The 13,516-nt window shown below is 41.2% G+C and overlaps 1 protein-coding gene across 11 annotated transcripts in view; it reads right to left on the bottom strand.

Annotated features, from left to right (window-relative positions):
• Positions 1-13,516, bottom strand: part of AFF2 (AF4/FMR2 family member 2) — a 486,016-nt gene that overhangs the window by 179,483 nt on the left and 293,017 nt on the right. For all 11 annotated transcript variants that reach the window (XM_013984014.2, XM_013984028.2, XM_013984035.2 and 8 more), the window contains exon 4: positions 13,371-13,415. In XM_013984014.2, coding sequence (XP_013839468.1) covers positions 13,371-13,415 — 45 coding nt within the window. The remainder of the gene's footprint in view (positions 1-13,370; positions 13,416-13,516) is intronic.

The raw sequence follows: 13,516 nt of genomic DNA, 5'->3' as shown, positions 1-13,516 counted from the left end.
TATGAGAAAAAGAATGTGTGTACGCACACACACATATATGTTTGACTGGGTCACTATGCTGTACAGCAGAAATTGGCACAATGTTGTATATAAACTATACTTTAATAATCAACTTTAAAAATAAAAGAAAAAACTACAGCAATCAAAACTGCACGGTACTAGTAGAAAAACAGATACATACATCAATGGAACAGAACCGAGAGCCCAGAAATAAACACACATATATATGGATAATTAACTTACAGCAAAGGAGTAAAGAACATACAATGGGAAAAGGCTAGTCTCGTCAATAAAATGTGTTGAGAAAACTGGATAGCCACATGCAAAAAAAAAAAAGAAAAGAAAAGAAACTAGACATACATAGAAAGAGTCATCAAACATAGAAATCAACTCAAAATGGATTAAAGACTTGAATGTAAGAACTGAAACCATTAAACTCCTATGAGAAAACACAGGCAGTACACTCTTGACACTGGTCTTAGAAATATCTTTCTGATATTTCATTGTCAGTATACAGAAATGAGACTAATTTCTGAATGTTAATCTTATATCCTGCTACTTTGCTGAATTTGCTGTATCAGTTAAAAGCAGTTCTGGGGTTGAGTCCTTAGGGTTTTCTATATACAGTATCATGTCATCTGCATACAGAGACAATTTTACCTCTTAATTATCTTCCAGTTTGGATACCTTTTATTTCTTTTGTTTGTCTGATTGCTAAACCAGCTATAATGGAAAAAAATAAAAATCATTATAAATGAAAAAATAAATTTCAAAGGTAAAAGAAATATCTTTCTGGACATGTCTCCTTAGAGCAAAGAAACTTAAAGCAAAAATAAACTAGTGGGACTACATCAAACTAAAAAGCTTCTGCCCAACCAACAAAATGTCAAGACAACCTATCAAATGCAAGAAGACATCTGAAAATCATATATCTTGAAAAGGGGTCAATATCCAAAATATATAAAGAATTCATGTAACTCAACAACAAAACAAACAACCTGATTAAAAATGGGTAGAGGAGGTGAACAGACATTTTTCCAAAGAAGATATACAGATGGCCAACAGGCACTTGAAAAGATGATCAACATCACTAATTATTAGGGAAATGCAAATCAAAATCATAGTGAGATATCACCTGATGCCTATGAGAACAGCTAATATCAAAAAGGCAAGAACTAGCAGGTGTTGGTGAGGATGTAGAGAAGAGGAACCTCTTATGTGCTATTGATGGGAATGTAAATTAGTGCAGCCACTATGGAAAATAGTATGGAGATTCCTCAAAAATGAAGAAGAGAACTACGTATGATCCAGCAACCCCACTTCTGGGTATTTATCCAAGGAATATGAAAACACTAATTTGAAAAGATACATGCACCCCAACGTTCACTGCAGCATTATTTACAATAGCCAAGACATGGAAGCAACCTAAGTGTCATGGGTAAAGAAGATATATATACACTTGGCCATAAAAAGATGAAATCTCATCATCTGCCACAACATGGACGGACCTTGAGGGCATTTTGCTCAGTGAAACAAGTCAGATGGAGAAAGATAAATATCATATGATTTCACTCAGGTGGAATATAAAAAACAAAAAATAAAATAAATGGAAAAAAAAATACAACCAAACCCCAAACAACTAGATAGATACAGAGAATAGAGTAGTGGTTACCAGAGGGGAAGAGGCAGGGCATGGGGATGGCAAAACAGGTAAGGGGATCGATAGTATGTTGACCAATGGAAATGAAATATTTGGTAGTAAGCACACTGTTGTGTAGACAGAAGTAGAAATATAATATGGCACACATGAAACATACAGTGTTACAAACCAGTGTTACCAAGATAAACATAAATTTTTAAAAATGGGCAAAAGATTTGAATGGATACCTTAGCAAAGAAAATATACAATATGAGCACTTGCAAAGGCACTCACTATCATTTGCCATTTGTGAAGTGCATTTAGAAACCACCATGATACACACTATACACATACTAGAAAGGCTTAGATAAAAGTAACAATAAAATCAAGGGCGAGAAAGGATGTGAACAACCGAGTATCATATATACAGCCGCTCTGGAAAACAATTCAGTACTGTTTTATAACATTAAACATACACTTGACCCAGCTGTCCCACGCCTAGGTATATACGCAAGATAAGTGAAAACAATGTTCATACAAAAGTCTGTACATGATCATTAACAGCAATATTATTAATAATCACAAAACGCTAGAAACCATCCAAACAGTCTTCGTTGGATGAGTGGACAAAGAAACTGTGGTATACCCGTGTGATGGATGCTTACTCAGAAAATAATGGACTACTGCTGCATGCAACAACCTGAACGAATTTCAAAGTCCTGTGTTGAGTGAAAGACTCACTCTGGAAAGATGACACACAGTATGATTCCGTTTATATCACACTCTGGAAAAGGCCACGCTGTAGGGATAGTGAACAGATCAGTGGTTGCTAGAAGTTGGGGGTGGAGAGGAGAGCGACAGCAAAAGGGTAGCACAAGGGAAATCTTTTTTTTTTTTTTTCTTTGTACAAGGAAAATCTTTGGGATATTGGAATCGTTTTATATTCTGTTAAGGGTGGTGCTACAGGAAACCGTGCATATGCTATAACTCAAAGGATGGTAGCTAAAACAGAAACGGTACATTTTACTGAATGTAATTTTTTCCTAACGTGCTGGCCAGAAATCAATACCACAGGCCCAGGGTGGTCTAAGTAGCACAGGACAGAGGGGATGGAGCCCTTTCTTATTTCCAGGTGTTTCAGATCAGGGGTCAGCCGAATACCTCTTATAGGCCAAATCTGGCCCACTGCCTGTTTTTTTGTCAATAAAATTTTATTTTTTATTTATTTACTTTGGGGCTGCACCTGCGGCACATGGAAGTTCCAGGCTAGGGGTTGAATCAGAGATGCAGCTGCCGGCCTACGCCACAGCCACAGCAACGTGGGATCCAAGCCGCGTCTGGGACCTATGCCGCAGCTCACAGCAATGCCATATCCTTAGCCCAGTGAGCAGGGCCAAGGATCGAACCTGCATCCTCATGGATGCTAGTCAGGTTCTTAACCTGCTGATCCACAAGCAGAACTCCTGTCAATAAAGTTTTATTGGAACACAGTCACAAGCATTCTTTCACATGTTGTTAATGGACATCTTCATGCTCAAACAACAGAGTTGACTAGTTGAGACTGAGAGCATATGGTCTAAAAGGCCAAATATATTTATAATCTGGCCCTTTACAGGAAAAGCCCTGCTCTAGATACTTGTCTTCTATTAATATATTTGGGGGCAGTAATATATGTTACTGCAAAATCTTTTCTTGTCTATGCTAAACATTGATGGTGGACTCCAGTGAATTACCATACAGTTATACTCCTATGAAACTTCGTTTTATTAGATTTAGCCCATCTGGTAAGCTGTTTCCTGATTCCAACTCACGGCACTATTAGCAATCTCGCCTACCTCCATTGTTGTCCACTGCGTCAGGGTCTGAGCTCTGTAATAATCATTTTAAAACCCACACTCTCAGCCCTATATCTTCATGGTGAAAGGCAGAATGCATAATGGTTACCAGCATGGATTCTGGAGCCAGACTGCCCGGGCTAAGCTATTGGCTGTGCCACTGATTAGCTGTTGAACTTGGAAAGTCATTTAAGTTCAAAGTACTTCCATTTCATTATCTCTATCAGGGGGGTGATAACAGTATTTGCTTCCTGGCACTGGTATGATAATTCTCTGAGCTCCTATACGTGAAATCTTTAGAACAGTGCCTGGTACCAAAAACTGCCATGTAACTGTTTGATATTATTACTGTGTACATTCAATTCAGACCAACCTGAGTTCCAATCATGTTTTATCTGCTTGGTAACTGTATGGTTAAGTAATCTGGGGCAATTTATTCAAGCTCTCTGAGGCCTCCAGGCTGCCCTTGACCCATTAATCAGTGGTCTCTGGGTCATGAGCTAAGCACTATATTCCTTACAGCCCCCTTTCTCCCTTCCAATGACCATTTCAAACCTTCTCTGATGTCCTCAAGTCTCTGACCTTTCCCGACTGTCTCCTACTCCTGCCAGCTTCTCAGGAGACAGGCTGGAAACGAAAAATACAAACATTCTCCTATATTTACTTCTAATATTTTGTGTGTTTTTAAAAGTTTTTAATACCTCTGGTAATAACATTGTTGTATGGGGTGAGCTAAGGACCCAAGATCAACTTAGGGAGAACAGAAATGTTTGTAATATCATTTTCCTGTCTCAGAATGGTATGCCTTTCCATTTGTTTAATATTCTTTGATATTTCTCATAGTGACTTAGTGTGTTCATACAGCTCTGGCTCAGTTCTTAGAAATGACTACATAAGATTTAAATGGAGTCTTCTTTGCCCATTATATCTTATAGTTCATTGCTTTACACATGAAGACAGTGTCTGTATACTTATTTTGTATACTGAAACTTTGCTGAATTATATTGTTCATAATAAATGTTCTGGTTAATTCTCTTGGGGTTTTCTGGAAAACAATATATATATATAATCTACAAATAATCATTTTACACATTCTCTCCCCTTTTTAATACCTCTTATTTCTTTAGTTTGTTTAATTGCCTTGGCTAACCGCCAGAACAATATTAAACAGCAAGGATGATAAAGAATATATAGTCTTTTTCTTAACTATAATGGGAAGATCTCTAGAGCTTCTCTGTGAAATGTGACACTAGCTTTTGGGCTGAGATGGATATATTTGATCACATTAAGGACATTTCCATCTCTTCCTGTTATATCAAGAGTAAGTATTGAATTTTGTCAAGCATCTGTTAGCATTTACAAAGGTGATCATGAGGTTTTTCTTTCCTTGACTATTCATAAAAGGCATTATATTAATGGATTTTTTTTAATATTGAACCAGCTTTATATTCCTGGAAGAAAACCCACTAGGTCATGGTGCATATCCTTTAAAATACTATCTGATTCTGTTTGTTAGTACTTCATTAAGGAAACGTGCAGCAATAGTCACAAGTGATATTATTTTGTAATTTTCTTTTTTTATATGCTGTTTTTTGTCAGATTTTGGTATCAGGATTACACACTAATTCAGTTTTTCTTAAAAAAATACTTTGCAAATATATTTCTTCTTGTTTTTTTGTTTTGTTTTGTTTTTTTTCTTAGCTTTTTAGGGCCACACCCACTGCATATGGAAGTTCCCAAGCTAAGGGTTAAATCGGAGCTTTCAGCTGCCGGCCTACACCACAGCCATAGCAACTCGGGATCCAAGCTGCTTCTGCAACCTACACCACAGCTCATGGCAATAGCAGAACCTTAATCCACTGAGCGAGGCCAGGGATCGAACTGGCATCCTCATGGATCCTAGTTGGATTTGTTTCTACTGCACCACAATGGGAACTCCTTCTTATTGTTATGTTCTGAAACAGTTGAGCTATATTATAACTTAATGGTTTGGTAGAATTTCCCTATAAAACGCCATCTGGGAGTGATGATTTCAATAATGGATGGGACCAGTCTCCATTTCATTGATGATGATAAGTCTAGGTTTTCTTTATTCTGAAGTCAGTTTCAGTCAATTATATTTCACTAGAAAAATCGTCCATCTCATCTAGACACCTATATTTATTTGTACAGAGATAAGCAAATTGCCATTCATGATTACTTAATCTTGTGTGTCTGAGAAGTTATTTCTCTTTATCATTCCTTGTTTTATGTATTTGTGCTTTTGCCATACTTTTCTCGCATCCTCATGGATACTAGTCAGGTTCTTTAACCCCTGAGCTCCTGCCGTTTTTTTCTTGATGAGGATAACTAACGAATTATCTATTTAATTGCTGTTACTCCTTTATTTAGGAAAAAATATATTCTAAATGTGCTAATTCTAATGATTTTCTGTTCCTAATCCATTACATTGCAGCTCTTTATCTACTTTTAAAATAGTGTCTTTAAGCTCTTGTATCACTGCTTTGGCTCTTGTTTTTTAGATAAAATCACTTCATTTTTTAACAATCCATGCCACTGTGTTGGTCGTAGCTTCAATTTGTTCTCCAGTAACCCTTTTTTTTTCTGCCACATTTTTCCATATGCCACTTTAAAAAATGTTTGCATAGCTCATGCAGTGATTTCCTTTTCGATTATTATTAATTTTTTAGGAACAAGCATTCTTCTTGGATCAGTTGTTCGTGGATGTGTTTATGGCAATGGGGGCTGTGGCTTAATATCAGACTAGCAGGAATTCTCTTCTCTTCAAACACCAGGGTGTGGGAGTTCTCACTGTGGCTCAGTGGAAACAAACCCGACTAGTATCCATGAGGATGCAGGTTCAACCCCCGGCCTCACTCAGTGGGTTAAGGATCTGGCATTGCTGTGGCTGTGGCGTAGGCTGGTAGCTGCAGCTCCAATTTGACCCCTAGCCTGGGAGCTTCCATGTGCCATGGATGCGGCCCTAAAAAGAAAAAAAAGACCCACCCAGAGTGTGTGACCCAGTGCTTCGGCGTTTACGTCTCCATTATCAAGAAACATCAGCCCTCTAGGCTGCTCTCAAAGCAGCATCTCACTCTTCTACCTTGCTTTAGCACCACAGTACTTTCCACAAATGTGGATTAGTTATGTAAGTTCTCATTTAATTCTGCTTTTCCTACTTCTCAAGATACGTGTGTTTCAGAGTTGGTCCAGGGACACTCCCATCACAAATCTTCACACGCATTCCCATCACTACACTATCACTGCGGCGGCCTTTCCTGGTGTGCCTCTTACGCTGAAAATCAGTGCTTCATCATCTATGCCCCAGATCTAAGACCATGAGAATCTTTTTTTGGATTCATCTCTGTTCGATCTTTACAAAATAGTATTTAGGCTTCCGGATGTCTTCTGGTTAGGGCGATGATGGAATTTGCGTTTCTTTTTCTCGTTCTCCATGATGCTTTTGGTTATTAACAAGTGATGGGGCAAGCTTTGCTTTATTCTTTCATTTCGAAACTGGAAGATGCCCACCAAGGCGATTCTGAGAGGTTACCTTCTCCATGCACGTTCCAGAGACACTGGTTTTACCTTTACACAGCTGCAAATGGAATGGTAAACCTCCTTGCATCACAATTTTTTTCCCCCAACCTAATCCCACTGGCACAGCTAGGACAAAAGGACTGGTTTTTAAACAACAGTTGGAAGCAATTACTTCTTTCAGATAAGCCTAGACTGCTTTTTGGCAAACTAACACATTGTTTCATTACCCGCCTTGCACATCCAAGATACAGAAAGCAGGTGTAAATTCTACACGCGGCTGAAATTCTCACCTGCTTTCATTCAATTCAAGAGAAAATAATAAATCACCATATTCACAAAAAGAAACAGGTTGACAGAAAACAGACTTATTTTTACAGCACGTCTACGATATGTAGGGACTCGTATATTTACTCAGCTATTTTAAAGGGGCGACTCCTGCTCACTCCCTGGACAGCTAAATGCTGAGTTGCTAAGTTACTGGTATTTGACATCATCTCTTCCCTGACATGTCCCGGCTTTGACAGGTTCCCATGATTCACTTGTCCAGTCACCTCGTTACTCACGTTACTCATTTACCCAATGACGTCTGGATAATCATTTAAAATTCACATCTTACACTCGCTGCAAACCTCCAGATTCCACATGAAAATATTTAAACTGCTTGACAGGCTCTGAGTGCATTTGGAAGCACACTGGATGGCTTACCTACATCGCGCACATAATAGTTGTTATAATTAAATTTAGCATCTTTCTTCTGGGTTGGTTTGTGTTTGAGAAAAGAGAAAATGATTACTGGGAGGCAAATAATGGGTAATATCTCTTATGGGCTAATTTGGTTCCATGAATAGCTCACCTCACACATGCCTGCTATGTATTAAGTCCATTAGTGCTTTGAATTAGCTTCAGAAAAGGTGATACTCCACATAATTTACCCAGTCAAGGGCATTTTCACCTGCTGACAAATTTACATATTTCCCAAGGTCATTAGGTAAGAGCTAGTTCGTTTATTTGACTCCATCAATGGTAACATTAATTATAATCTAAATTATATTTAGCAATTGTTGTCTTTCTTGGATGGAACACTATCTTTCTATTTCAAGAAACTATAATTTTGAAAGTCCACACCAGAATAGGAGAGATGCTTTATGAATCATTCCGGAAGGATTAGTATTTAAGACGGCTGTATAGAAAATCGTTTGCATGATTCCAATTTGAACATTATTTATACATTAATTTGACAGGATATAAAATCAATTGCCTAATTATTGGTTAAATTTATCAAAGAAATTCTACTGAAAGGTGCTTGATTATGCCGCATAGTTATGATAATATAATCAAATTGCCTTTCAGATGTAATTGTCTGACCAATTTCACTCGCCGATTCATTTTTTTTTTCTCACTCTTGAGATGGGCTTTTTCATTTGTTGCCCTTTTAAAAGTAAAAAATAGCAAGTACTGTACATGGTCGTCCTGTAATTATTTGGTAGGTTCTTTCCACGCTAAAATCGTGCACTTAAACACAGACCTAATAAGCAGAATTGCCATAATTTAGAAGGCTGTAAACACAGATCATGCTGTAATCAAAAAGAGGTGCCCGTGTCGGTGTTTACAAACCTGATCCATATGGCAGAGAGAGATCCGTAAGATGATACAGTTTATCAAATCAAGTTCCCTAAATCCTAGCGAGCAAATTCAGCATCCTTCATAAACAGTGAATTACCCATACAGATGTTTGCTTATGAAATTATCAACTACTGAAGGTACTTTGCTAGGAAACACAATCTGTTCGGCGTCAACTCTAAGAGAATATGCTCTCTCTGCATTTTTGACTCGAGAAAGGATTTAATTGATAGTTTGTTGATAGTTTTAAGTAAATTCTTGTTAAGAACAAATAAATCATACTACTGCAGAACAAATAATCATCGAACATCCACCCTCAGCTAGTAGCATTTAGTGCGTGCTGCTCTCCTTGGCTTAACTCTTCCAGAAATGATTACTCCAGGACCCATAAAACCCCACGGAGCTCAGCAAAGAAGCCGCTGCTGCCGCCCATATTATTACATATGAGCAGCTTAGGAATCCCTCATACGATGGATAAATTGTAACTGCAGATCGCCATCACTAGGGCCAGAGTTGCTATTATTTTTCATTTCTGTTTGTACTTGATGGTAGCTTGGCGCTAAGGAGAAAATGGCATGCTGATGGAAACGGATACCCGGGCTGGGCTGCGCCACGCAGGTTGCTGGCTTTAAGTTTCTGATTTGTAAAATATATAATAAGCAATCATGTCCTTGACAAGGAGTAAAGCCATCTAAATTTATACAGCTTCTTTTGCGGGAGAAGGGCAGGTGGCAGAAAGGTGTTGTGGGCTGGTGAATTCGGGTTTGTTGGAAAAGCTATGTGGCATTATTTGGGCATCACTGAATTTGTACAAATTAAGGAAACTACAGAAGCTGAAAGGAATTGTTGGTTGAAGTCATTACAACGTTAATCATGAAACAGACAGGAACTTGTGAAATACGGACGGATGCGGGTTAAACAACAGGACAAGAAAAGAGAAGGAATGGATAGCATGAGGGTGGTTAGAGGGCTGTTTGCCCCGGGGGCAAATTACTCCACCTCTCCGGGTTTCACTGTTCTGTAACGTGTGATATAATCTTTCAGTTTTGTTGTGGAAAGTAAATGACATAAGATGCTTGCAGACTGCCTGCATACAGGAAGTGGCACGTTACTCATTACTGTCATTTTTTATTAGGAGCCGTAATTTGTTACTGTTATTTTATTATTTGCCATGAGATTGGAAAGTATTCAGAGTGGCAGGAAGAAAGAATGAATTCCTAGGACCTGCATCTGAGGCCTTTTTTTTTTTTTTTTTTTTTTTTTTTTTGGAATCCAGAGATGCTCACCGTAGCTTTGTGACAGGGAGGTTGACAGGTAGGTGGAGTGCAAAGCAAAGACCAGACTCTCCTTTTGCTTCTGCCAAATACTAGCCTCACCCTCGGTTGCAGGTCATTTATAACCTCCCTGGGCCCCCATTTCCTGAAATAATAAGGGACTACCATGTTTCCTGTGATCAAAATAAGATAATGGGGTTCAAGGCTTCTGAAAGGCAGTCACGTGCTAGAGGGAAATGAGGTCCCCGTATGGGGTCCGGTCAGCCCTGCAAGACCAGATAAGGTGGGCTCCTGGAGAGAATGAGAACCAGGAGCACATGGAAAGAGAAGTGGGAAAGGGGGTCTGAAGGGGAGAAACGGGGAGAGGAACTTTCAAAGAGAGCCAACTGGTTTGAATTTGAACAGTGTTTTGAAAAGGGGGCCAAAATAAAATGCATTAGGCACAAGTATTTCCATTGCCTGGGGACTGAGGGGCTGAGAGTGGGGACGGGCCAGTCGCGTTGTACTTGGTTAATAAAAGAAGTCTGTCCCAACGTGAGATGAAGTGGTTTGCCTGCCGGGCTGTGGAGCAAGGAAGGGGGGGGAATCAGGGCAGTGGAAAAGTTGGGGGAGCCAACAGCCTGAGCCCTCTCCGCGTTCCACATGCGAACAGTGTGTCCACGTTTCAGATCCCTTCACGGCAGGTGGCTGGCGGGGTGGAAGGGTGTGGAATTACCCCCCGTTTTCCAGATGAGGAAATTGAAAAGCCACACGGCTCGGAAGTGATGGAATGTCACGAGCAACTGGAGGCCAGCTCTTCCTACCCCTGGGCCAGGGCCCCTCACTCTGTGTAGCCCCCCTTCCCTTCCTCTGCGAGGGGGTCAGAGAGCGGAGGAGAGAAAGGAAGAAGGTGCCCTCCCCCCAAGGAGGAGGCGGACGGGGGAGCAAGGCGACAAACACACTGACTGAGAAACCGTCTGCAGGGCCCCAGCGCCCTCAGACAAACAGGAACAAAAATGCCCAGCAAGCACCCTGTTGTGCCATGTGACGCGGGCCATAAAACTTTAAGAATTAGTCATAAAATCTGAGACATAAATTTCTGAAGCTTATTTTTATTCCAAGCATGGGGAAGGAAACGTCATTCTTCAATAAAGGAAAGCCCACTCATTAATGCTATTGTTGAGGAAAAAAAAAAAAAAAAAAAAAAAAAAACAGAATTCTATACAATCTATAGCCCTTCACCAAAAAAAGCCGTTTCCCTGGATTCTCTTTCAAGAATGACAGAAGGACTTTTGTTACTTTCTCAAAGGGTACTATCATCTAGAAGCTTATTAAGGCAACTACTTCTTTTCTTCCCGTGTTTAAGTGACATTCTGTTGTTGCTCTAAGTGGATCCTCCACAGACTGGAGTTGCCAGCCTCCGCCAGGTGTCCACCCTGCTCCCCTCGCTCAGTCACTGCGGGAGCCACCTAGGCATCGGGGCCAGGCTGCTCTTAAGTAGAGAATCCCAACCCTTACAGACAACATGGTGATGTTGAAATGGGTCCGCCATTCCTTTGGGAGCTACGAAAAGACCACCGACCTCACTTGGAAAAGCAAGACTACTGTAGAGACCAGAGGGAGGGGTTTCTTTCACTGTTGCCTTACTTTATTTCTTTTTATTTTAATTTTATGTTATTTTATGGCCACGTCTGCAAGCACTCGGACGTTCCAGGGCCAGCGATGGAACCCACACCTCAGCAGTGACCCAAGCCACAGCAGTGACAACTCCAGATCCTTAACCTGAATAGCCACCAGGGAACTCCATTTGTTGCTTTTCTTTCTTTCTTTCTTTCTTTCTTTCTTTCTTTCTTTCTTTCTTCCTTCCTTCCTTCCTTCCTTTCTCTCTCTCTCTCTCTCTCTCTCTCTCTCTCTCTCTCTCTCTCTCTTTCTTTCTCTTTGCTTTTTAGGGCCGCACCTACCACATACGGAGGTTCCCAGGCTAGGGGTTGAATCGGAGCTACAGCTGCCAGCCTACACCACAGCCACAGCAACACAGGATTGGAGCCGCATCTGTGACCTATACCACAGCTCACAGCAACACCAGATCCTTAACCTCCAGGGCAGGGCCAGGGATTGAACCCGCAACCTCATGGTTCCTAGTCGGATTCTTTTCTGCTGCACCACGACTGGAACTCCATGTTGCTTTTCTTTAAAAGCAAGGTGGCCAACATCCTCACAAGTATTCAGTGTATCTGGTGGACCTGACCCACCTCCACTCTACCCCAACCCCTGGTCTCAGGGAGAGGTGACCGATGGGCTCCTGGGCTCTTCTCTTACAAAAGCACTAGTACACCCCTAATTCAGATCAGAGGGCTTGGACTCCTCTCTTTAAGAGTCAATAACAATGTTCTTCGGCTGAAAGAGGTGCAGGAACCCTCACAGCAGGGAATCAGATGGCTGGTCAACTCACTGGGAAAGTGTTTCTGCTCTTTGTTACGCCTTTGTTTTGCATTTTCACAGAGTTTGCTTCCAACACTGGATGGCTGAGAAGGCACTGACCAGGGGGAGTGTCTGGGGAGTTGGGGTGACTTTGGTGAGGAAAGGGGATGCAGAATTTTCACTGGCACAGCGATCTTCTTTCCCCAGTGGAAAACCTGCATGGTTTTCTCCTCGCCATGCTGAGCATGTACCACAATAGTGAGCATTTATATACTTCTTGGCAGCTTATCGGGGAGTTCGGACAGGATCACTGCCTCTTTCACAGACAAGGAAGGGAAACTCAGAAAGATGAAGTGATCTGTCTAAACCGCCGAAGTGACGAATGGTAGAGCCGGGACTTGAACTCACTCCCCTAACTCTTACTCTTCATACACCATATCGCCTTGGGATGCCAACAGCCAGAGAGAGGAGATACGTTTTTCTGCCGTAGCTTTGGTTTTTCCTTTCCGTGTTTAATCATCTCCTTTGGGAGTGGTCATTGCCACCATTTGCAGCTCCGTGCCACCTCCAGGCCAGTCTCATGTGCCAAGTCCCTCCCATCAGTGACACTTCCCAGTACTTGCCACGGTTCTCAAGTGGCTCCTCCGCTCCTCCCCTCCACCCTCCCACATCTCATCCCCTCATCACGGGCCACCATCTCCATCACCACGTTCCATGAACAGTGTAGCTGGAGGCAGCAGTGAAGCTGACTTGAGATCCCACAGAGCAGAAGGGCCAAGAGTGAGGATGCATGAATGGGGGGGGGGGAGTCTCCATTGAGACCGCCGAAGAAAGATCCAGAAGGATGCGAGAATGGGACAGAAGCTTGGTGAGACCAGGAGACTAGCTTGATGAGAGAGCGGGAAGATGAGGTAAGAGATGAGAAAGGACGTGTAAGCAGAATGGAACGCAAGGGTTCCCCAGCATGATACTCCCGGAAACAGAAGACTCAGTACTTTACACAGCTTAGGCAGGTAAGTTGCTTCATTATTAAAAGGCACAGAAATAAAGGTTTCAACTCACCCGCAAGATTTCTTCAACACAGCTTGGATCACTGGGAAGGCTTACCTAAAACAAAGGTAAAAAAAAAAAAGAGAAAATGAAGTACAACCTGGTTATTCTCAGAAAAGCAGATTTATAGTATTTTACTCTGTAGGGGAAAAATGTAA

The sequence above is a fragment of the Sus scrofa genome, chromosome X (genome assembly GCF_000003025.6).
Source record: "Sus scrofa isolate TJ Tabasco breed Duroc chromosome X, Sscrofa11.1, whole genome shotgun sequence".
Taxonomy (NCBI): domain Eukaryota; kingdom Metazoa; phylum Chordata; class Mammalia; order Artiodactyla; family Suidae; genus Sus; species Sus scrofa.
This window is presented reverse-complemented; position numbering and strand designations above follow the sequence as displayed.